Here is a 25,957-nt window from a genome sequence, read left to right on the forward strand (position 1 = left end):
TACTCAAGGTGATAACTATAGCACTAATTGTACAGTGGCTACTTTCCTCTTGGGTAAAAGAAAGACTTTAGCTTTGGTAAGCAGCTCTTGTAGGAGAACACTCCAAAGTAAAAACATTGTTCTCTAGTATTGGGTAGTGCCATAGCCTGTGTAACCATGGTCTTCCATTGTCTTGGGGCGAGTTCTCTTGCTTGAGTGTACACTCGGGTACACTATTCCATCTTATTTCTCTTCCTCATGTATTTTTTGAAGTTTTTATAATTTATATGCGATAGATTTATTTTAATGTTGATACTGTTGTTAAAATATTTTATTTTAATTGTTCATTACTTCTCTTGTAGTTTGCTTATTTCCTTTACTCACAGGGCTATTTTTCCCAGTTAGAGCCCTTTGGCTAATTACATATGCTTTTCCAACTAGGGTTGTAGATTAGCTAGTAATATTTTAATATTATAGCTAGTTTCTTTCCTTTCCTCACTGGACTACTTTTCATGTTGTAACTCTTCGGCTTATAGCATCCTGGTTTTCCATCTAGGGATATAGCTTAGTTATAGTAATTAATAATAAAGTACTTTAAATTACGAGATTCACCTTTCCCTTAAACCTAGTTTAATGGTCATTCCCGTAAACTAAAAAATAAAGAAATAATTCATGGTTCCAGATTAAAAATTATAAAACAAAATTTTCCCTAAGAGCTGAAACTTCATAATTATATCAAGGAATTTGAAAATCCCAATTCTCAGAAAAATAAACTGTTAACTTCTAGAACTATTATCCATTACCCTGAAATGATAATCGAGCTATAAGAGTGTTTTAACAGAATCTTTAAAAGAAAATTCTTCTAAAGGTTCAAAATAAAAGCTCTTTAAATATTGTAAGACTACATTTACATAACAATAATCCATTCTTAGTAGTAAACCACCTGAAAATGTCTACAATAATATCCCACACAGATAAATCCAATCCTGGTTGTTTGAGTACAGTATTAAATATGGACCTAAATAGACAAATTCCTTTCATAAAATAAGAAAAAAAATTATATTATTATCCAAATTGGTTCTTGTTACTCACTCATTCCTAGACTTACAACAATCAAAATAGTCTTTGAACCCTATAAAAGACAATCTTGAGTACCTAGAAAACTCCTTTTTTCTGAAAATATTATGGATAGTCCCTGTGGAGTTTGATTTCCTGGGTGGGGTTTAGGTGAACCTCCTTTGAAATTGGTTGTCCGAGAAGATTGATCATGTAAGCCTACTTCATAGGTCTTTGCGACAGCAGAGGTCACAGATATGTAATTGAATAAATGTCTGTTGAATTTCCTAAAAGAAAAATTGCAATCTGTAGCCCAGGTGATGCATGCATGATCATGTAGTGCAACAAGAGAATTGAAATGATAAGGGGATATGACCTACTAATGTGGTAGAGTTGCTATACATCACCGTAGAATCCTGAATATTATAATAGAGTAGGAGGGATAATACAAGGAAAGACAATGGAAAATTTTTAGTTTAAGGATAGATATCAACATTTATCAAACTTCATGGCAAAAGCCATATGAATGCCAGGTGGTGGTTCATAGAAATTGTTGATCATGGATTTGATTTTAATTAACAATTAACTGAGATTTTTTGAGTTAGTAACATTTACTGGAATTGCTAACCTATAACTCTCATTTCATCCATTTTTTTTCTTTTTGCATGGGCAATATTTAAAAAGATTTAGTTCTTTAGATTCATTATGTATTTCATATTTACCTTTAATCTAATAATATAGTTAACCTTATTTCTTTTCTCCAGCACTATTATCTTATATAGATATTAAAATGGCATGCTGCATGACAATATCTACTCATTCAGAAAAAAAATTCCTGTACAGATATCAGTACTAATGGCCATGTATATTGCAAATTATGGACACTAATCGGCAAAATATTGAAATTTTGTTCAAAGCTTTCTTCATATATCCCTATTATTGAGAAAAGCGATAGCAAACCTTCGAGTGACTACTTTGCATAGGCTAAATTTTGTTTTGCAAGGTTTTGCTGAATGTGCATGGTATTTTTTTCTTTGAATTGTTGGATATGAAAAATTTTATTTAAATCGTATTCCAAATTTTAAATGGTTTTATATTTGAATTGCATGTCAATCCCTTTACTTAATTACCTTATGTCATTATTATCCTAATTGTTTAAAACCCTTGATGTGCAGACTATAATAGTTTGTGAATGAAGTCTTAAATTTTATAAATATCAATGTTTAAAGTCCTATTGTTGTTGTTGTTGTCAATTTTACCTTTACTGTTCAATACCCTTTTGTTGCTTTTGACTTACTGAGTTATCCCTGGCCCTAGAGTATGATGCCAGCAAGTACTGCACGCTACGTCGTTATTCTGACCTGCCACAGCCTCACTACCAACCGGGGAGAGTAGTATTACGCAGGAACCTCTCCCAGTCAGGTAGCTGGTTTTGAATTTATAAGATTTTTTCCCTGTAACATCTACAAAATATTGCTCCTATCAATGGGTTTTCCTAATCATTACAAGATTTATCCATGCCAAATGCATATTCCCAATTTCAAAAAAACACTCACAGGTAGCCCTGAAAGCTCAGAGTTCACTTTTAGTATTGATGTTGACCATTAAACTTAATGAAAATCTCTGAGGGCTATATCAAAGAGCTTGAGACTTGAACATTGCTTTTTAATATTAGGCAGTGTTATTCTCTAATTTTGTAGATGTTATTTTTGCTTTTTGTTATACAGCTCATTTTTAATACACTGTTTGCTTGTTGAGTGTTAAATGTGTGTATATAGCTTTTCTTATAACTTATCTCTTCACCGAATAATCCATTTTTGTCTAATTTTTTGTTTAGGTGTTAATTCGCCCCGCAGTGGAACCCTTCGACGCTCTGGTTCACATGGTCAAAAGCCGCCACCACCAGTACGAAGAACACCATCAATATCAACAATTACAACAACTGTTCCTAATGTCAATTCTGCAAGTAATTTAAGTCCTTCTACTTCTACTTCATGCACGAGTTTGAATAATTCTCCAACACACTTGACATCATCTGCCAGCAATCTTAGCTGCTGCAGCAGTATTAATGGCAGCATCAATAATGGTGGAAGTGGAAGTCCTAGTCAGGGAAGCAATAATGGTAGTCCATTACAGCGCACAGATAGTGAATCTAGCACTCCAGTTGGCTCTTTAGAAAACTTGCCTCCACCACCTGCATTTTTGCTAGAAGATGGTAATGAAGACAGTAACTTTGTACCCGATCCAGACCTAACTACACCGGAAGGAATAAGATTCATTTGTGATCCTTTTGGCCCTCCAGCACCCATTCAAGACAGGACCATTCAACAACGCCCCATGACTGTGAGTGACACTGTTAAAACTTTGCAAGAAAACCAACATCAACCATCTTCTCCTGTCACACACAGACGATCTCAGTCATTACGTTGTAATCAGCCTGCACACAAAGCTGTCCAGCTGTTTGAGGAACGCAGGGTATCATTAGAAGATGCAAGGGCCTCCCTCATAACTACTCTTAATGCTAAATTTGCAGCACAGGTAGGCGGTCAGCCTCAGCCGCACCCAAAACCTGTCCAAAAACAGAGAACTCGTGAAGGCAGTCAGTCACCCCGAATGGGACGTGCAAGGTTAGGATCTGTTCAAGAAGGAATGGCAATGGACAGTCCTCTTCAATCTCCAACACACCGTCAAGTTATCCAAACTAGCAAACATCAAATGTCTCATCAGCAACAAAATGTCTATCATTCTACATTCAATCCTCCAAATTTGCAGCTTGCACAGCTACAGACTGACATAAATCAAATTGTTTCACAGGATGACAATTCAAGTGTTATTACTCAGCCAAATGTAGTTATAAATAAAGACCCTAATCAGCAAGCATTTTTGGAGTCCTTAAATGCAAAATTATCACAGAGGCAGCAGTCAAGTGTTGACAAGGGCTTAACCTCATCTTCTGGATCACCTCGTCTTCGTTCTAAAAGACCTCACAGTGCTGCACCCATTCCTAATCCTAAACCTCAGCCAAATGGAAGTGCTTTGGGAGCTCAGGTTCAACGATCGAGTTCAGGTGCAAGTGAAAAGGCTTCTAAAGTTCGCCAGTGGATTGCCAGTAAAACCTCAGGTAGTGAAAAGAAAAGTAGTGCGGAAGTAGCTGCCTTAAGAGAGTCCCTTCTTGATCAAATCAAACGAGGGACACCATTAAAGCGAACCAAACATGTGGCCGATAGATCAGCGCCACAAGTTTCTTGACTTAATGTGGCATTGCTCATCAATAGATTTGAAAGGCTTGAATATCAGAGAAAAAAAGAAGCTTTAGATTCATATAGAGTATTACCAAGGAAATTTCTAGTTGTCATGTATGATTCTAATACATATATATAAGTTGAAGGTTTTGTGGGAAATTCATTAATTATATAACATTTTATTTCTTTACTGACAAAGATGACTTGGAAGTAAAAATATATATTTAGAAAACTATAATAATGAAGCATACTTAAACATAGATGTTGTAAAATTGTATTTCTTGTATAGCTTTGTATTTCTAGTTTGTAAAGGAGGTCCCATAATTAGGTAAAAATCTGTCAAAGAAAATGTAATGACATTATTGATGTAGACAGACCTAAATATTGCCACCATAGTTATTTAAAAAAAATTATACAAAAACTGGAAAATGTTTCTTGGTAGGTAATGCAGAGATGATGATGAAGTTGAACTTGAGAATGTGCTCTATAATGAAATGATTATGAACCATAATAGTATGTGAATTTTTGTACATAGTTGATTAGAAATTAAAAGTGCAGAAAATGATAGGAAAAAGGATAGAAAAAGATGGACTAACGTGGATTGGGTATCTGATATAGAGTGAGAAAACAATGATTTTCTTATTTTCTTAAGGTGTCATTATTTTACGAAAGCCTAACTCTTACACAACATGATTGTGCATTTCTAATGTACTCACTCTAACTATGGTTATTATAAGATTGGATAAATGTAACAATTGTAACTGGGTGGTTTAAGGTACTTAATTGGTGTAACATATTCTTAAAGCCTAATTACTTGCAGATGCTTATATCGCCATTTATTTTGCATAATTTAAAGACACTGAAGAAGTTTGTGGTGAAAAAGTATGTTTCACAGAAGATTTTTTCACATTATTTTTTGTGTGCATTTCATGCACATTATAGAAGAGGTTTAAAAGGCACAGATATAGATAACCACCCAGTCTGTGCTCTTACATTGTTTCTCTTTTGTAAAGTTCACATTCCTCTTGAAATAACAGGTATTCTTTACCTCTGTCATTTAGGCAGACTGACTCTTTGCTTTATTATAAAGCAGCTTGTACAGGAAATAACTTTACTGACTACCATTATCAGATGAAAACATTCAACAGTAACTTTTGCTGTCATGTTATTTCATGGATTTTCATTTTATGTTGTATATGGATCTTAGTTATAAGTTGGAATGATCGAGAAGGTGCCGTAAAAGTTGTAAATGATTTAGCTGATTTACGGAAGATGCTTTAGTATTGAAAATACCACTTATTTCTATCTCTGCTTGACTATACAGAATCCTGGACTTGAAATGTGAAATGTTTAAACTGAATCACCTTCCAGGAGAGTCTTCTATTTCTGTCTCTTAACAATTTTGTTCTGTTTTGTTTCTCAAATTGTTTTTCTTTAATGCTCCAGTGAAAAGTGTGTTGTAATGCACGTATTCCACAGTTTACAGACTCTAATAGCCTAAACCTAAAGAAATAATGACTATGACTCTAGTCACACAAAAAGTCAAGAGAATTTTGAGTTCTAGAATTTTCACATGCACAGGCTCTTCTGTTGTATTTCATGTATATATATCAGAGGACATATCATATTTAAAATAGATACAAAGAATCTATATGTATTTAATTTAAACTAACAGTAAATTAGTAATAACACTTACCTATGACTTTTAAGGACATAATCACGATTGGCAAATTTGTTTTAACAACATTGAAAAGGAATACAGTGTCATGTACAGTTATTGTAACTACCTTTTGTAAAGTTTTCTTGAGCTCCTCAATTTTTGTTGCTTCGGAGACATCAGCAGCAGGGAAGTGCTGGAAAATATTTAAAACCATCAAAGAAAATTTCATTATTTACAAATTAAGGAATTTAATGCTTTTGAAAATTTTCTCCACTGCTCCATAGTCAAATATGCTATGGATTAGCAAGGTTGGAGAAGATGATTGCTGCAAGAGATTTTGTTACATTTCATGAACTACACTATTTCAAAGGACTGCCCCTTGGTTATTTTCAGTGTGTTCAGCCTTGAAATTGTCAAGTTCATGTGAACAAAGTCCATTAATAGTTTTTAGAGTTGTAAAAATATTGATTGATTTTACTAATACAATATATTTATAGCTTTCTCAGTATGAAGTGAGAAAAGAAGACCAGAACCTAGGACAAAAGATTAAAACCTGAGGAGAATTGTCTTCAATAAGAGTCTAAACCCACCCTTAGGTACCTAATAGTCACAAACAGCTACTCATAGCAAATTTCAGGTGTTAGTGCCTTTCCTTTTCAAATGTTTGTTGCGTCCAAGAGAATCAAATGCCGTTTACCATGACGATACTCCTTTAAATTGTTCTATTTGTGAACCTTGGCTAAACATTTTTCAAGCACTGAATTTCAAGTTATGTACTCCCATACTGCTTATTTCTCAGAAAATCTCATCCCTGACACAATAGTTTAATGGTGACCATAAAGTAATATTCTACAAGTTGATGATAAATACCGAGCATGAAAGTAATAGTTGCTTTACACTTGTTGATTGTCTTGGTACGTGCTGGATTCAAATATGTATAGCTGTCCAGTACCCCAGCTGTGAGAAGCTCATGTTATAAATTTATGAAATACTGTATAAACTAATAATACTTTCTTAATGGTAGGTTAGTTTCTTTTTTTATATGACAATAATTAGTTTTGATGAACGACTTTTCTGCCATGTTTTGTGTATAAATGTCATAGGCTATAAATAACAAAAATAAAGTGATTCACATATTTATTTCATTATTTCCTTTCAGATCCTTAAGATCTAAGTTAGGTTTTCTCTATTAGTATTGTATAAATCTACAAGATTAATATTACTGTTGCTTTGTTAATATGAAAATTTTAAAATTTCAATAGCATTAGTTTCATCAATACAAATCTGTTAAATCTACCACATGCTGCCTGCCCAAAATTACGTTAGCTGAGAGTTGGGTGTTATTCTTAGGACAGATGAACTTACATTCATTCCATCAGAATTCACCACCATGGATATCAAAATTTTATTTACCATAACATAATTTTTGTGGTCTTCCATCTGATGCCATAAAATCACATTACTGTAGTGGAGTTTGAAGGAGGGAGGGAGCTTTTACAACTTTTTTTATTCCCACAATGAATGAACCTAATCTGTACAATCACTGCTCAGAAGGGAAGCCATCTTGAAAAGATGTTGTGGGCTTGGAGAAATAACTAGGAAGATGGAGTTGTTGTATGCTGCTTTAATTTTGTAAGTGATGAAAGCAAAATTCGAGAGCATCGGTTCTATTCCTTTCTAACTAAATTATACCAATCTTGAAATTATTTTGAAAAATTAACTTTATAGGCATGTAGGATAGTGAAGAAGCATTCTTAATAGGGTTTTCCTATTAGGTTAGATTGTAAATAGCTTAGGAAAATGAAAGTTATTATTGGTAGCTGACCATAAGCTCTTCAATCATCTATATGATTCAAAGTCTTCAACCATCTATTACATTAAGAAACAAAGAGAGCTTTCAAAAGTACAAAAAAAGGACTAAGCCAATGTACAGTTGTAAGCTAAACTGGATAATTTTGTGAAGTTCACTGTTGTTCCTATACAAGATGATAACACTCAATGATACTATGCTGTATATCACTGTAATACATGTACAGTAAAGCTTAATTAGCTAAGATGAGATGACAAATCACTTAGAGGATTTGATGTCTTCACAATGTAGCTTTACGACCCTTCCAGGTCAACTAATACATAGCCTGTATTTACCTATGTACAGTACTGCGCAGTACAGAATTTCGTATACAGTACTGTACTGTAAACACACTGTTAGTAGTGTTTTTTCAATGGACGTATTAGTATTTATCAGAATACAATTACTGTACTGTAAAAGGAAAAATAAGATTAAAAAAAATGTACATGTACACCACCATGTACTGATTACAAAGTTCTACACAGAAAAATCTTGTGACGCATGATGCACTCCTTAAGGCGCAGTAGTAACATTCAGTACTGAACATGATGAATATTTATACGTGCGCCTACACACAGTGCGTAACAAATACTTGCATAACTCGGCACTAGTTGCATGACAAACACCGGGAGGTGCTTTCATGATGAAGGATGCTGAAAGAATAAGACAGTCTGCCACAGAAGTGGCGTTGTGTAAGGAGGAAAGTGGTGCGAAAGCCGAGTGCAAAAAGCACAGGTGGTTTGAAAACATCGGGCTGCGCACAGCAGCACTAACCGTGAGGTTTCATGAAGATTCAAGACTAACTTTTAAAATATCAAAATGTCAAAATCCGCAATGGCCAAGGCTTTAGAAGTTTCATCTACTTCTTGCCGTGTGTGTGTGGCACATTATGCAGTCCCTTCGTGATGCCAGGAAGGATTATACTCTCCTCTCCAACACAGAACCCTGAAAGGAGCTGAAACCAATGTGCAAAGGAAGACGAGAAAATCCACACATTTATGAATGGATTAAAGAACTGCCTATTCATCTCCAACTAGAACTGTGTGGGGCTACAGATCTATAGGGATAGAAAACATCTAGGAACTTACTTTACCTTTCTTGCACAGTGGTTAATGCAAGCAGGCAGTATTTGTCCTATATATAGCCATAGTTTGATGGCACTCATTTGTACAAGGCAGGTTATGTTTGTTGAGATTAAAGCTGCATTATACTTGCACACTTTTGCTATTTGTAGCACCTGTGAAAGATAAAATACAAACTTGGTGTTTAGGAGTCTTATGTAGACCTCGTAAGACTAGGAGTTCCAGACAGACTTGGAAATTTATCAGAGCTCTAGCTCTGTATCCTCCTGAAATAAGTACCCAGCAATTTGAGAAGAGGCATGAACCAGCTGCAAGGTTGCATATAAGATTATTTCTTAATCATGGTGAAAGAGAAGAGTTGAACTAGCAAAACATTGTATCCAATTACACGTAGAGTGTACTAGTACTCTTACTGTAGGAAGAATATTGCCTCTGGAGAAAAGAGGTTCCTTATTACCTACTGCTTACCCAATTAAACATGTTTAGGGGCACTATCAACTTACAGATGGGTGAAAAGCTTTTTAGCTTGGATTATTTGAACATTTCACTACAACAGTAAATGACATCCTAATGAACTTCCAATTTTTCACTTTTATCACATTTACCATTCTTACATCCTGCCCTCTTAATCAATATAGCCTTGGCAAGAATGTTCCCAGTGGTAATCTTCTTAATAGCAAGTTGGCAAGAAGATTCTTTTTGCACTTGTAGGCGTGGTAATGTTACTCCATTGGGTAAATGAGCTTGTGTATCACTGCCCAATTTCCATACCTTTCATATTGTCGAAAGCTTTTAAACGTCTTTTGGCAAAACATCTAAATAAGTATGCTGAACGTATCGATCTGTTCCCTAATTTGCAGTTAACTTTTGCTAAGGCCTCTGAGTATATGGTACCAATCTTACAATTTCAAATACTGTACTGTAATGAAAGACCTTAACTGTAGTCAGGAAATTAATTTGACTGACCTTGATTTTAGTACTCCCTTTGACCGTGTTATTCATGTGGATCTTGTTTTCAATATTAGATAGGAGTTTGTCATTTTTCTAGGGCTCATTATTGCACTTTTTGTCACTCTTTTCTTAGAACCATTATTGAAATTTTTGTTGCTCTTTTCTTAGGACGATTATTGAATTTTTAAGTAATAAATTGCAAAGTAGTTGTTGATGGACACCATAGTGACTATGGGAATGTAATATCTGGCATTCCTCAGGGTAGTGTTCTCAGGCCATAACTTTTCATACAATGTACACAAATGCAGTTTGGCCGATAGAAAAAAAACATGTAGGTAGACCTGTTGTTCCTTAATTCTCTAATAGGCATCTAGGTAATTAGTGCATGGTGCAAATTATAGAAGATTAAGTTGAACTTACAAAACTCAAAGTATGATTATAAGTAGGTTAAGGAAAGTTGCTCCTCAGCATCCAGATCTTAGCATTGACAAAGTCTCTTTAACAAAATATAACCCGCTTAAAATTTTACATGGAATTCTTGTTTGAAAATTTACTTTTGAGAAACACATAGTCTGTTTCTTCTTCAATTGCAAAAAAAAATGTTGAGAAAGTCCTTTAAGATCTCATTATTAATCTCTGGCACTATCATTTAATTAGTTTTTGTGCAAACTGCATAAGATTTTTCATAATTCTGACCATACTCTGCATTAGGATCTAATCAGATTTTACCATCCAGTAATTTTGCATTAGGATCTCAGACTATACGATCGACTAATTTTTACTAGGTACGCAGTTAATTTTAAGTCTTGCCTTCTCTACCATAGGGACTCAATACGAATCAGTGTTCTAAAAGTTTTAATCCTGCAGCAGTTGGATTGGTGGAACTAAAGAAGTTCAAACTTTTTGCAAGTGATTTTCTGTTGAACAGGTTGACATAAATCTCATTTCATAGTTTATATATGACTAATCTTTTTTAACATTACTGATCTTTATATATTTTTTTTTCTCATACTGGGCCGCTTTCTCTGTTGGAGTCCTAGGGTTTGTAGGATTTTGCTTTTCCAAATAGGGGTGTAGCTTACCTAGTAATAATACTAATGATAATAATTAACATAAAAAATCCGAAGAGATTGCAGTAACTTGATCTGAACATTTGTTCAGAACACCAAATTTGGAAATACCAAATTTGGAAACACCAAATTTGGAAGGGGATAGACTGGATGAAGCTAATGAGCAATATATGTTAGTATCAGACATACGAAATACATTACTACTAGTCACAAAACGAATACCAAAGAAAGAAGGATGCCATAGAAAATCTGGATGATTTGCATAGCTTAATGTTGTCTTTCTTAATGGTTATACCAACTTAACAGCTAGCAAATCTAGCACTGTCAACTGATATTATTGAATCACCTCATGATGCGGAAGAGAAGCTTGGCCGATTAGTGACAGAATTTGGGTGTGTGAGAGAAGGAAGTTGAGAGTTAATGTGGGTAAGAGTAAGGTTATGAGATGTACGAGAAGGGAGGGTGGTGCGAGGTTGAATGTCATGTTGAATGGAGAGTTACTTGAGGAGGTGGATCAGTTTAAGTACTTGGGGTCTGTTGTTGCAGCAAATGGAGTGAAAGCAGATGTACGTCAGAGAGTGAAGGATGCAAAGTGTTGGGGGCAGTTAAGGGAGTAGTAAAAAATAAGAGGGTTGGGCATGAATGTACAGAGAGTTCCGTATGAGAAAGTGATTGTACAAACTGTGATGTATGGATCGGAGTTGTAGGGAATGAAAGTGACGGAGAGACAGAAATTGAATGTGTTTGAGATGAAATGTCTAAGGAGTATGGCTGGTGTATCTCGAGTAGATAGGGTTAGGAACGAAGTGGTGAGAGTGAGAACGGGTGTAAGAAATGAGTTAGCAGCTAGAGTGGATATGAATGTGTTGAGGTGGCTTGGCCATGTTGAGAGAATGAAAAATGGCTGTCTGCTAAAGAAGGTGATAAATGCAAGAGTTGATGGGAAAAGTACAAGAGGAAGGCCAAGGTTTGGGTGGATGGATGGAGTGAAGGAAGCTCTGGGTGATCGGAGGATAGATGTGAAAGAGGCAAGAGAACGTGCTAGAAATAGGAATGAATGGCGAGCGATTGTGACCCATTTCCGGTAGGCTCTGCTGCTTCCTCCGGTGCCTTGGAAGACCGCAGAGGTAGCAGCAGTAGAGGATTCAGCGTTATGAAGCTTCATCTGTGGTGGATAACGAGGGAGGGTGGGCTGTGGCACCCCTAGCAGTACCAGCCAAACTCGGTTGAGTCCCTTGTCAGGCTGGGAGGAACGTAGAGAGGAGAGGTCCCCTTTTCTGTTTCATTTGTTTGATGTCGGCTATCCCCCAAAATTGGGAGAAGTGCCTTGGTATATGTATGTATGTATGTACCTCATGATGTAGCATAGTGATTAAGACAAAATCATTAGCAGCAGTTTTCAGCGAGCGCATAATTGGCACCGAATCAGGGATGAGCGAGGAAGGTGAAGACAAAGAGTACTGTCACACTTTTGACATCAGTTGATGAGGGGTGTCAACACCTGGTGGGCTACCCAAATCCAGGGAGGAACTCTCATTTCCAATTTTTCTTGCCAAAAGCCTGCACTTAAAACATGTAAGCATTGTAAATACAATAGTACTGTACCTCGGGTTACAAGTTTAATTAATTTTGGGACCAATCTAATAACCTAAAATGTTCATATTTTAAAACCATTTTTCTTAAGAATTAAAGGAAATTCACTTGATGTATTCCACAAGTCCATAAATACACATACACTTATTCTTAAAAGTTATGTAATGGTAATTATTGAACAATTTATAATCCCTAACATCCGAAATAAATAAAAAATGTTATTTTCATTAGTAAAATAAATTTTTGAATATACTTACCCGATAATCATGTAGCTGTCAACTCCGTTGCCCGACAGAATTCTACGGAAGGGATACGCCAGCGATCACTATACAAGAAGGGGGTGTACTCACCAGCGCCACCTGTGGCCAGGTACTGCAGTACTTCTTGTTGACACCACCTCAATTTTTCCTCGGTCCACTGGTTCTCTATGGGGAGGAAGGGTGGGTCAATTAAATCATGATTATCGGGTAAGTATATTCAAAAATTTATTTTACTAATGAAAATAACATTTTTCAATATTAATCTTACCCGATAATCATGTAGCTGATTCACACCCAGGGAGGTGGGTGAAAACCAGTGTACATGTATATCAAGAAGCTAAGTATCCCGTATTTCATATTATCAGTTATTCAAAATAACAATGAAATTATAAGTACCTGGTAAGGAAGTCGACTTGAACCATTACTCTGCCTTTAATAAGTTCGTCTTCCTTACTGAGCGCAGCGTTCCTCTTAGGAGGCTGAACAACCCTAAGGTGCTGAAGTATAAAGGGCTGCAACCCATACTAAAGGACCTCTACACAACCTCTAACCTAGGCGCTTCTCAAGAACGAATTGACCACCCGCCAAATCAACTAGGATGCGGAAGGCTTCTAGCCTACCGTAACAACCCAAAAAACAACAATAAAAGCATTCAAGAGAAAGGTTAAAAAAGGTTATGGGATTAAGGGAATGTAGTGGCTGAGCCCTCACCTACTACTGCACTCGCTGCTACGAATGGTCCCAGGGTGTAGCAGTTCTTGTAAAGAGACTGGACATCTTTGAGATAAAATGATGCAAACACTGACTTGCTCCTCCAATAAGTTGCATCCATAATACTCTGCAGAGAACGGTTCTGTTTAAAGGCCATCGAAGTGGCTACAGCTCTCACTTCGTGGGTCCTTACCTTCAGCAAAGCAAGATCTTCATCCTTCATGTGAGAATGAGCTTCTCTAATCAGAAGCCTTATATAATACGAAACTGCGTTTTTGGACATAGGCATCGAAGGTTTCTTGATGGCACACCATAAGGCCTCTGATTGTCCTCGTATAGGTTTTGACCTTTTAAGATAGTATTTTAGAGCTCTGACAGGGCAAAGAACTCTCTCTAGCTCGTTACCCACCATGTTGGAAAGGCTAGGAATTTCGAACGATCTAGGCCAAGGACGTGAAGGAAGTTCATTTTTTGCTAAAAATCCGAGCTGTAAGGAACATGTTGCTGATTCGGATGTGAATCCTATGTTCCTGCTGAAGGCGTGAACCTCACTAACTCTTTTGGCTGTTGCAAGGCAGACGAGGAAAAGAGTTTTGAGAGTAAGGTCTTTGAAAGAAGCTGACTGGAGAGGTTCAAACCTAGGAGACATAAGGAACCTTAAGACTACGTCTAGATTCCAGCCTGGAGTGGACAATCGAAGTTCTTTAGAAGTCTCGAAAGATTTAAGGATGTCTTGTAGATCCTTGTTGGAGGAAAGATCCAAACCTCTGTGGCGGAGAACTGAAGCCAACATACTTCTGTACCCTTTGATCGTAGGAGCCGAAAGAGATCTAACATTCCTAAGATGTAACAGGAAGTCAGCAACTTGGGTTACAGAGGTATTGGTAGAGGAAACTGCATTGGCTCTGCACCAGCTTCGGAAGACTTCCCACTTGGATTGATAGACTCTACGAGTGGATATCCTCCTTGCTCTGGCAATCGCTCTGGCTGCCTCCTTCGAAAAGCCTCTAGCTCTAGCGAGTCTTTCGACAGTCTGAAGGCAGTCAGACGAAGAGCGTGGAGGTTTGGGTGTACCTTCTTTACGTGAGGTTGACGTAGAAGGTCCACTCTTAGAGGGAGAGTCCTGGGAACTTCGACCAGCCATTGTAGTACCTCTGTGAACCATTCTCTTGCAGGCCAAAGGGGAGCAACCAGCGTCAGCCGTGTCCCTTCGTGAGAGACAAACTTCTGAATGACTCTGTTGATGATCTTGAACGGCGGGAATGCATATAGCTCGAGATGGGACCAATCCAGCAGAAAAGCATCCACGTGAACTGCTGCTGGGTCTGGAACTGGGGAACAGTACAAAGGGAGCCTCTTGGTCATGGAGGTGGCGAACAGATCTATCGTTGGCTGACCCCACAAGGTCCAAAGTCTGTTGCACACGCTCTTGTGAAGGGTCCATTCCGTGGGGATGACTTGATCTTTCCTGCTGAGGCGATCTGCCGAGACGTTCATATTGCCCTGAATGAACCTCGTTACCAGTGAGAGGTTTAGACTTCTTGACCAAATGAGGAGGTCCCTTGCTATCTCGTACAGCTTCCTCGAATGGGTCCCTCCCTGCTTGGAGATGTATGCCAAGGCTGTGGTGTTGTCGGAGTTCACCTCCACCACCTTGTTTAGCAGGAGGGACTTGAAGTTCATTAAAGCCAGATGAACTGCCAGCAACTCCTTGCAGTTGATGTGAAGCGTTTCCTGTTCCTTGTTCCATGTTCCCGAGCATTCCTGTCCGTCCAAGGTCGCGCCCCAGCCCGAGTCTGATGCGTCCGAATAGAGATGAAGATTGGGGGTCTGAACCGCTAACGATAGACCCTCCTTGAGAAGGACGTTGGTCTTCCACCACACGAGAGTAGTCTTCATCTCTTTGGTAACAGGAATAGAGACCGCTTCGAGCGTCATATTCTTGTCCCAGTGAGCTGCTAGATGGAATTGAAGGGGGCGGAGGTTGAGTCTCCCTAACTCGGTGAACAGGGCTAACGATGACAGGGTCCCTGTTAGACTCATCCACTGTCTCACCGAGCATCTGTTCCTCTTCAGCATGCTCAGAATGCACTCTAGGGCTTGGCTGATTCTTGGGGCCGACGGAAAAGCCCGAAAAGATTGACTCCGAATCTCCATTCCCAGGTAAACGATGGTTTGGGAAGGAATAAGCTGAGACTTTTCTAAGTTGACCAAAAGACCCAGTTCCTTGATCAAGTCCAAAGTCCAGTTGAGACTCTCCAGACAGCGACGACTTGTGGGGGCTCTTAACAGCCAGTCGTCTAAATAAAGGGAGGCTCTGATGTCCGCCAAGTGGAGGAATTTCGCAATATTCCTCATCAGTCGCGTAAACACCATAGGCGCCGTGCTTAGGCCAAAACACAGGGCTTGGAATTGGTACACAACCTTTCCAAAAACGAATCTCAGGAAAGGTTGGGAGTCTGGATGAATAGGAACGTGAAAGTAAGCGTCTTTCAGATCCAACGAGACCATCCAGTCCTCCTGCCTGACCGCTGCTAGGACCGACTTCGTCGTCTCCATAGTGAACGTCTGCTTGGTGACATAAGCATTGAGCGCACTGACGTCCAGCACCGGTCTCCAACCTCCTGTCTTCTTGGCCACCAGAAAGAGACGGTTGTAGAAGCCCGGGGATTGATGGTCCCGGACTATCACCACTGCCTCCTTCTGTAACAGGAGCGACACCTCTTGGTGTAACGCTAGCCTCTTGTCCTTTTCCTTGTAGTTGGGAGAGAGGTTGATGGGAGAAGTGGTCAGAGGGGGATTGCGGCAGAATGGTATCCTGTAACCCTCCCTTAGCCACTTGACAGACTGGGCGTCTGCACCTCTTCTTTCCCAAGCTTGCCAGAAGATCTTGAGTCTGGCTCCTACTGCTGTCTGGAGAGGAGGAGAGTCAATGTTTGCCTTTCGAAGGATTGGGACCTTTCTTGGACCTGCCCCTGAAACCGTCTGGACGGGTACTTCCTCGGCTGGGGGCTCTGCCACGAAAGGGCGGAATAAATCTTGTAGCAGGAGTATCGGCCACTGGGGTGCGGTAAGTTCTAGGAACCGAAGGAGCAACCTTAGCCTTACGTGCTGAAGAGGCCACAAGGTCATGAGTGTCCTTCTGAATAAGAGCCGCAGACAATTCCTTGATAAGGTCCTCAGGAAACAGGAACTTAGAAAGCGGAGCAAAAAGTAACTGAGACCTTTGACAAGAGGTGATACCAGTGGAAAGAAGGTGCAAAGTTGTTCCCTTTTCTTGAGTACTCCCGAAACAAACATGGAGGCAAGTTCGCCGGAACCATCGCGAATTGCTTTATCCATACAGGACATTATAAGCATGGCCGAGTCCTTGTCAGATGGGGCAGTCTTCTTGCTCAAGGCCCCCAGGCACCAGTCGAGAAAATTAAAAATCTCAAAGGCGCGAAAGACTCCCTTTAAGAAGTGGTCTAAGTCAGAAAAGGTCCAGCAGACCTTAGAGCGCCTCATAGCCGACCTTCGTGGAGAGTCAACCAAACTTGAGAAGTCAGCCTGGGCAGAGGCAGGGATTCCCAAGCCTGGTTCCTCTCCTGTGGCATACCATACGCCCGCCTTAGAAGTCAGCTTAGTAGGTGGAAACATGAATGACGTCTTCCCTAGTTGCTGCTTGGACTGCAACCAATCCCCTAACATTCTCAAAGCTCTCTTAGAAGATCTAGCGAAGACGAGCTTAGTGTAGGCAGACTTAACAGGTTGCATGCCTAGAGAAAACTCTGATGGAGGAGAGCGAGGGGTAGCAGAAACAAAGTGATCCGGGTAAACTTCTCTGAAAAGAGCCAGGACCTTGCGAAAGTCAATGGAGGGTGGTAACGACTTGGGTTCCTCCACGTCAGAAGAGGGATCATCCAGGTGCGCAGCTTCCTCCTCAGAAACCTCATCACCTGAGGGTTGAGAAGCGAGAGGTAAAGTTACAGCGGTATGCTGAACGGCAGAATCCTGACAAGCGGGTGCATATACACTTGCGGATTCATCCTCAAGTCTCTGTTGAAGAGGATGAGGGATGGTAATGACAAAGTCATGAGGCTGGGAAGAAGGAGGCTCTGCGGGAGTCTGGGGAGCAAGCGTGGTGAGAGGCGACTGTAGTAAAACCTGAGGTTCAGGCTGCAAAGACTGCTCAAGCTGAGGAGAAAGAGGTAGATGCATGCGTTGAGGTGGCTGACTCATTGCATGAGGTTCATGTCTCAAGAGTTGCGCTTGCTTCAAGGGTTGAGGTGGCTGCGCAGTAAGAGGTTCCTGTCTCACGAGTTGAGGTTCTTGAGGTGGGTGCTGCGAGAGTTGAGGTGGCGGCTGCGCAGAAAGAGGCTCCTGTCTCACGAGTTGAGGTTCTTGAGGTGCTTGCCTCGAGAGTTGAGGTTCTCGCCTCGAGGAAAGTGGAGGTATCAGCTGCGAGAGCTGAGGTGGCTGCCTCAAGGATGGCAAAGGTTGTTGTACCTCAAGAGGTTGCTGCCTCGAGGATGGTCTTACTGCAAGAAACTCTTGCCTCAAAGGTAGAGGAGGTTGTAAGGCATAAGACTCCTGTCCCCATTGTTGAGGAGGTTGCCGCGTGGTAAGAGGTTCCTGCCTCAAGGAAGGCGGAGGTTGCTGCACAACGCTGGTATCTGGCAACTCCCAACGCGGTAGCTCACGCATGGAGGTAGCTTGAGGAACCTCAACTTCGTACGTCTGGCAGACTGGACTGCGTAGAGGAGGAGGAGCGCTCGCAGGAGGAGGTGTAACCTTCTCTGCCTGAAACTCACGCATCAATACCGCAAGCTGCGACTGCATAGACTGCAGCAAAGCCATCTTGGGATCAACAGACGTTGAGGTCTGTTGAGGCAGAGCCTTAACAGAAGTTGAGGTCTGTTGAGGCATCGCCTTACCTCTCTTAGGAGGCGTGCAGTCACCTGATGACTGCGGCGAGTCAGAGCTAGCCCAATGACTACATCCGGGCTGTAGAACTCGTGCGGTCTGGACTTTACGCTTAAGAGGTCTTGAGACCTGAGTCCAGCGTTTTCTCCCCGAAAATTCTTCTGCAGACGAGGGAAATAAGGGCTCAATCGTCTGAGAGTGGAAGTGACGATCTCTGTAAGATACGCCCGCAACCACCGAGGATACTGCTATGCGCCGATCAAGGCCTGCCGAACCCTTTTGCCCTTCGACATTGCTTCTCCCCTGGGCTTGGGAGCTTGCAAGAGGTCCCGGACTGGGAGGACGACTGGCACGCACAGAAGTACCCTCACGCACAACACTGACACTGACACTAGCACTCGGCACAGCACTGGCACTACCACTTCCCACTGCACTTTTCACTTTAAGTTCCTTGACGTCTGCCAAGAGGAACTTGTGGTCACTCACTACCGACTCCACTTTATCTCCTAAAGCCTGAATGGCACGTAAAACATCAGACATATCAGGCTGAGCACAAATAGTAGGATCGGGGGTAGCCACTACAGGGGGAGGAAAAGGTTGAGGATCATGGGGTGAGGAAAAAAGCGAAGAGCGAGCCGAACTCCTCCTAACTCTCTCTCTCTCTAACTTAGTGGTATACTTGAGGAATCGAACAAAATCAAGTTCCGAAAGTCCGGCGCATTCCTCACATCGATCTTCCAACTGACAGGATTTTCCCCTACAGTCGGAACAAACGGTGTGAGGATCAACCGAGGCCTTCGGAATACGCCTAATACAAGTCCTACATCGTCTTTGGGGAGGAGCTTGAGAAAGGTCGGACATCTTGAATCAAAGAACAGTCAAGGGGGAATTCCAATTAAAGCAAAATATCGTTAACCATTAATCATATCAATCTAAAAGCTATCTAAGCTAAGAGACAAGTTTCCTGTATAGCGAAAGCTGAAATCTTAGAGCAATACTTCACCAAAAACCGTGAACAAGACTCCAAAATTATAAGCGTATCCATGTAGATCTTGCCGGAAGCACGACAGAGGAAAAATTGAGGTGGTGTCAACAAGAAGTACTGCAGTACCTGGCCACAGGTGGCGCTGGTGAGTACACCCCCTTCTTGTAGTGATCGCTGGCGTATCCCTTCCGTAGAATTCTGTCGGGCAACGGAGTTGACAGCTACATGATTATCGGGTAAGATTAATATTGAAAATTAATAATTCACAATAAAAAATAGACAATTGAAAAATTAACTACCTATATCTATACCATTGAGGAACCATGATAAAATTGATGGAGAAAAAAGGAGGGGTTTTGCTGCCTGGAAGATTAATCTCTCTACATGAGCAGTTCTGGTAACATATTGGGAGTTCTCTCTCTTGAATGACGTTCACTATCACTAGCTGAATCACTAACGATAATTTATGCTTTATGGACACATGGTCTTTTTTTTTTTTTTACTCTTACAATTAATTTTGACAAGGAACCTATCTGGAGAAGATTGCTTTGGCCTTGAAAATGGGTAAAAATCATGTGAATACTATGTGGGTTCCATATGAACACTGAATGATTGATTTCGTACTACAGTAGTCTCGTTAGTCATTGTCCACAAAAAATGGCCATAAGGTGCAAAATTTTTGCTCGTTGACTGATGCAATTCACGTAACCCAATTAAAATTTTTATGCTCTTATACAAATTTACTCACACCCCGAGGTACTACTCCATTATGAAAGATACACTGAAATAATAAAATTTCCATATCGCCGTAACTGGGTGAAGCAAAGGAAGAACATACTGAATAAGGGCTTAAAGCATAGACAGGTATCTATTCTCATGGTGGGTTACTCGAATAGGAGGAAAAGATGTAAACAATATAGTATAGTAGTAGTAATTTCAATAAAGACTCTGTCTCTAAGCTAACCAGTTGTGGCAGGGAATATCCTAAAGTGAAATAAAGGTCCTTTATCCCAAAATATAAAATACTTATTTGTTATGCATTCCCAAAATATGAAATGACCAGTATAGTGTACATACTTTCAGAGCCTCATCTTCCATTTGATTTAGCCTTCAGCCTGCTGACTTCCTTGTCTTTTATAAGTGCATCTGCAGATTTTTCAGTAAGCTGTAAAATGGAAATATTTGTTAATTTGGAAAAAAAAACAACTAAAAACTCATTTGAAAATTGAAAATACAGATAATAATGATGAAGATTGATTGAGATTTCTCAGATTTAGCTAAACAACAATGATAAAATGACAAATTTGGAGATCATTTGTAATTTTCCTAACTACAGTATACAAACGTATGTCTTTACATAGGATAGATTATCTGCAAAGCTGGAGTATATGGCTATTAAACATTTAAAACAAGGTGTAAACTAACCCCAAGGAGTGGGGTAACCCCATCCCCTGCTTGCTCACCGAGCACTCATTCTGATTGCAGCCGGGACTTTCTAGTGGGTAAGTGCTGGTGAGAATGTATGAGTCAAGTACCGTAATCAGGTTTGTACATACATACATACATATACCAAGGCACTTCCCCCAATTTTGGGGGGTAGCCAACATCAACAAAGAAACAAAAACAAAAAGAGGACCTCTACTCTCTACGTTCCTCCCAGCCTAACAAGGGACTCAACTGAGTTCAGCTGGTACTGCTAGGGTGTCACAGCCCACCCTCCCACATTATCCACCACAGATGAAGCTTCATAATGCTGAATCCCCTACTGCTGCTACCTCCGCGGTCATCTAAGGCACCGGAGGCAGCAGCAGGGCCTACCGGAACTGCGTCACAATCGCTCGCCATTCATTCCTATTTCTAGCACGCTCTCTTGCCTCGCTCACATCTATCCTCCTATCACCCAGAGCTTCCTTCACTCCATCCATCCACCCAAACCTTGGCCTTCCTCTCGTACTTCTCCCATCAACTCTTGCATTCATCACCTTCTTTAGCAGACAGCCATTTTCCATTCTTTCAACATGGCCAAACCACCTCAACACATTCATATCCACTCTAGCTGCTAACTCATTTCTTACACCCGTTCTCACCCTCACCACTTCGTTCCTAACCCTATCTACTCGAGATACACCAGCCATACTCCTTAGACACCTCATCTCAAACACATTCAATTTCTGTCTCTCAGGTTTGTAGTTAGGAAAAATACAAATTATCTCCAAATTTGTCATTTGTTCCAACACAAATACAAACTGTCTTTCACAAAAGATACTTATTCTTAGGTGGAAAGAAGTCCCTAAACCAGCTGGCTGGGTACTTATCCCGAGCTACCAAAACTCGGACCCTTGTAAGAGGTGAAGAGTCAAGGTTCTTCACCCATGTTCCGGTGGTTTGACAATAACACAAAGGTCACGGCCCATGCAAAACAGGGTGCTGAGTAGAAAATTTGTGTAATAAAATGGGGAGCAAATGTATATCAATGGGTTTGCCTGGTTACACACATCTCTGTGTAGTAATAGCGAGGCATATACATTATATATATAAAGTATATCAATGAGTTGGGTTGGTTACAACAATTCTTCTTGTAGTAACAGTGAGACATGCATATTCTAATGAGTTTGCCTGGTTACTACACATCTCTGTGTAGTAACAATGAGTCATACAGTACAGTATACATATACAGTATATCAACTGGTTTGCCTGGTTACAGCACATCTGTGCATTAACAGTAAGACATATATATCAACAGGTTTGCCTGGTTACAACACACACCCCCTCGTACGGAGTGTGGGGAATGACACTTCTATAAAGTACTGTAAAAATAAAAAAAGCCACAGACTAAGTGGGCTTACCCGAAAATTAAATGATTCTAGCTGACGGGGATTTTCATGCTCTCCCAAAAGAGGGGAAGATGAAAAGTAAAGGAGATGGCCAGTCATTCTTCACTTTCACTTTCACTTTCACTCCATCCTCAGTTCAATTCTAATGGTCCTGAAAGAGGAGCTGAGGCAGCTATGCATCAGCCCTCCTTAAAAAAATCACATTCCCAGGTTTGCGAGAAGTGCTCTCACCGCACGACAATTTCAAACAGTTTGCGCTCCTTTGCACTCGGCTCCCTTTGCACCAATTCCCTCTCTGCCCAGCATAACATCCCATCTCACACTGACTCAGCCTGAGCCTTGCATTGTCTCTCCTCGCGTGTGCATCTCCCGCTTTGGTTCTTTCTGAGAAGCATCACATTTTCATGTAAAAATGTGACGTATTTGTATACAGTAGTACATACTCTACAATACATTAACCCCTAAAAATAAACACTACAGAAGTGTGATTCCCTATAGTATTGAGCATGAGACTACACATCAGATATTGGATTACACTTCAAGACTGCGTAGAACTTCATACGAAAATGGTTAATGGTCTTTGTATAAAATATGTACATTTATTTAATCTTAAATGCTGTATCATTGTATACATATTGTACAGTACCGTATTACAGTACAGTCAGCCCTCGCTCTTCGTGAGGGTTAGGTAACAGAGACAGGCACAAAGAACGAGAATCCGTGACTACTTGCTGCCCAAGGATGGGATAACTCCTAAACCTAACAACTCACTGCCCATTGTCTACGTGCAATCGATTAACACACTAAGTACTGCCTAATATTATATTGTTCCAACACAGAGACTTACCTCGAAACACTTTCTTAGGAGTTACCTGGAACCTCCTCTCAAATGACCAGAGTTTTGTGTAGTTTACCCTACTCCCATTTTCTATAGTGGTAGGCCTAGTGAGGGAAAACGTGCCCTGAGGGCAAACCAAGGTAGGCCACCTGCTTCCCAGGTCGCACCTCTTCAGTAAGTTTTCTGGTCGCGTCGTGTTATCACACGCCGCTCCTCAGTTCTCAGTGCGACCCCCTTTGTGTTCATCACCACGTGGTTACCACATGGTCTTTAGTATCTTTCCGCACGATTAGTGCTATTGCTGTGTGCTTTTACCTTCATTCCTTGTACTTTTATTGGTGTTTAGTGCTTTTCTTTCTTTCATGCTTGTGTCTAGCGGGCTTTGTGATTGTGTGCTATGGAGCATGCTCGCCGTTGTCCTGGGCCTAGAGCCGGGAAATCGTGTGGGGCTTTTTTGTCGAAGCCCGATGTGGATCCCCATTCTTTGTGTTCCTCGTGTAGAGGTAAAGTGTGTTCGCCTTCGGACACGTGTCCGGAATGTGCTGGTTGGAGTGAGGTCTAATGGGTCAAATTTGGGACCAAGAAAAAGAAGGCTATGAAGCGGTCTCCGAGGAAAACAAGTTTGTCTTCCCCTGCGACTTCTGCGGGCGAGGGATCAGGTAGAGTTCCTTCTTCTTCCCCTACCCAGAGTAGGGGACGAGGTAAGTCTGTGAAAGGGAGAAAGTTGGTGCCTCTTTCCCAGGGGAATGATGTTGCAGGCGTTTCTTCTTCTTTCATGGTGAATCAGGCGTCTGTAAGTTTGTGTAGTGGGGGTCCGAGGGACGTTGCTCTCGTGCAAGGGGAGCGCGTCTCGGGGGAGGACCCCATGTGGAATAATAATGTCCCATTTTCTTCGCCAGATTCTTGGGTTGATGTCTCAGGCTGCGGAAGGTGCTGTCGATAGAGAAGATTCCCCGCAAGAAGATCCGATGGCATGGAGTGTGCCAAGGACTCCGTTAAGGTCTCCGTGGGATATGGAGGAGGGCTTGAGCGAGTCCTTCCCTTTCATAGATCGTCCGTCGTCGTGGATGCCGCCTACTTCAGCAGTTCCGGACGAATTTTTACAACCTCCTACGTCTGGAGTGCAACGTGGGTCCAAGAAGCCTCCATCCTCTACGAAGTTGAGGTTTCCGTGTAAGTCAGACTCGTCAGTGCAAGATTCATCGTGCTCCTCGGGTGTGGAACGACGTAGGAGACGTAGAAGGAGGAAAGAACGGTCCGTGAGGAGGAGGTCCCCTTCTAGGTCACCCACAGGATCAGGAGATAGGAGGGGAAGCTCTTATTCGCCTCCAAGGAAGAGCAGGAGAGCTAGTTCTCCCCAAGGAACATGGGTCTTCGTACCCAACAATAAGCTGAGGGACCTTACCAAGACCTCAAGCTCTATAGCCAAGCGGGCAGGAGACAGTCCTCCTAGAAGGGCCTCCAGTAGCCTCGCCTGGCGTCAACCGATGACCAGAGAACTTCGTCTTGTAGGCATAAGTCCTGACGTAGAGACACTCAATCCGCCCAGCAGAGGGAGTCATCTCCTAGGATGAGCAGCCTCGACGGGTCTCCCCATCGAGATGAGAGACGAGAGCGGGCTCCTCCGTCGAACAATTTCACGAAGGAGCCCGTCATGGCGTCACCCGATGACTGGAGGACTTCGTCTTGTAGGCATAAGTCCCGACCTAGAGACACTCAATCCGCCCAGCGGAGGGAGTCGTCTCCTAGGACGGGCAGCCTCGACGGGTCTCCCCATCGAGATGAGACAAGTGCGGGCTCCTCCGTCGAACAATTTCACGAAGGAGCCCGTCCCTTCGTCGAGGGCTTTTAAGAAGACGGAGGCTTCCGTCGACAAGGATAAGAAGGGCCGAGGGTCCCGTCCAAGCGGAGGTGCCCGTGATCATTCCTCCCCCCAGCGTAGGACGGAGGAAGCGGATGATGAGGCTGCGCTTCCGACGGAGGACTCCGCATATAGGAGGGTGATCTCCTTAATTAGGAGCTACAATAGTTTGATAGAGCCTATACCGCAAGAAGAGGAGGATTGGACTTTCGGATTGAACAAGTTTTTGGGGAGCACCTGTACAAAAAAAGTTCTCTTTAGCCCTTCCGGAAGCCAGAGACGTTAGGGTAGGCCGAGCCCATATCGACAAAGTTATAGCCCGCAATCCTCCTAGAAGGACCTCTGCCAGCCACAGATTGACCCTCGGAAGGACCCAACGTCCTCGTCAGATAGGCGTAAGACCGCGAAATAGACGACTCTTCCTGACCAGCGGAGGGAGTCGCCGTTTCGGCGGGCAGCCTCGTCGAGTCAGCTCATGCGAGCGATCGACAGGGACGGCTTCCTTCGTCGGGCAAGCCACGGAAGCCTCGTCCCCTTCGAAGGAAGCCAACGGAGGACGGAAGCTCTCGCCTCCACGGCAGTGCCCATCCTCAGTCCACAACCTAGTGCGGAGGCACCCGTCGGTACAGCTCATCAACCCCGGACGGAGGACGCGGTCTGCGACACTGAGGGCGTGCCACCGGAGGACTCCGCTTATAGGACGGAAGCCCTCGCCGCCATGGCAATGCCCGTCCTAACGGAGGACTCCGCCTATAGGTCAGCGGCCCTCGCCATAGGACCGAGGCCCTCGCCACCACAGCAATGCCCGTCCTAACGGAGGACTCCGCCTATAGGACGGAGGCCCTCGCCACCACGGCAATTCCCGTCCAGAGTAAGCTAAAAGACCTGACTACAGTCACGGGCTCTGTGGTGAGGCTCTCCGGGGGCAGCCTCGACAAGTCAGGCCTTGGAGGTTATCGTCGTGCACGGATCCTTCCGTCGAACACCTCCACGGAGGAGCCCGTCCCCTTGTCGAAGACTCGACAAATGACTGAGGCACCCGTCTCTCCTGAAAGGCTTAACCGCGAGGCTCGTCAGAGCG

The 25,957-nt window shown here is 41.9% G+C and overlaps 2 protein-coding genes across 2 annotated transcripts in view; one reads left to right on the forward strand and one right to left on the reverse strand.

Moving 5' to 3' along the window:
• The window catches only part of LOC137643295 (serine-rich adhesin for platelets-like), a 30,022-nt gene extending 22,949 nt beyond the window's left edge, over positions 1-7,073 (forward strand). The window contains exons 13-14 of the mRNA XM_068376134.1: positions 2,353-2,457; positions 2,873-7,073. Of these exons, the coding sequence (XP_068232235.1) occupies positions 2,353-2,457; positions 2,873-4,284 (1,517 nt within the window). The 3' untranslated portion in view covers positions 4,285-7,073. The remainder of the gene's footprint in view (positions 1-2,352; positions 2,458-2,872) is intronic.
• Positions 5,923-25,957, reverse strand: part of Cby (Chibby) — a 58,135-nt gene continuing 38,100 nt past the window's right edge. The window contains exons 3-4 of the mRNA XM_068375598.1: positions 20,421-20,508; positions 5,923-6,130 (exon numbers count right to left, since the gene is read on the reverse strand). Coding sequence (XP_068231699.1) covers positions 20,431-20,508 — 78 coding nt within the window. The 3' untranslated portion in view covers positions 5,923-6,130; positions 20,421-20,430. The remainder of the gene's footprint in view (positions 6,131-20,420; positions 20,509-25,957) is intronic.

The sequence above is a fragment of the Palaemon carinicauda genome, chromosome 6, assembly GCF_036898095.1.
Source record: "Palaemon carinicauda isolate YSFRI2023 chromosome 6, ASM3689809v2, whole genome shotgun sequence".
Lineage (NCBI taxonomy): Eukaryota > Metazoa > Arthropoda > Malacostraca > Decapoda > Palaemonidae > Palaemon > Palaemon carinicauda.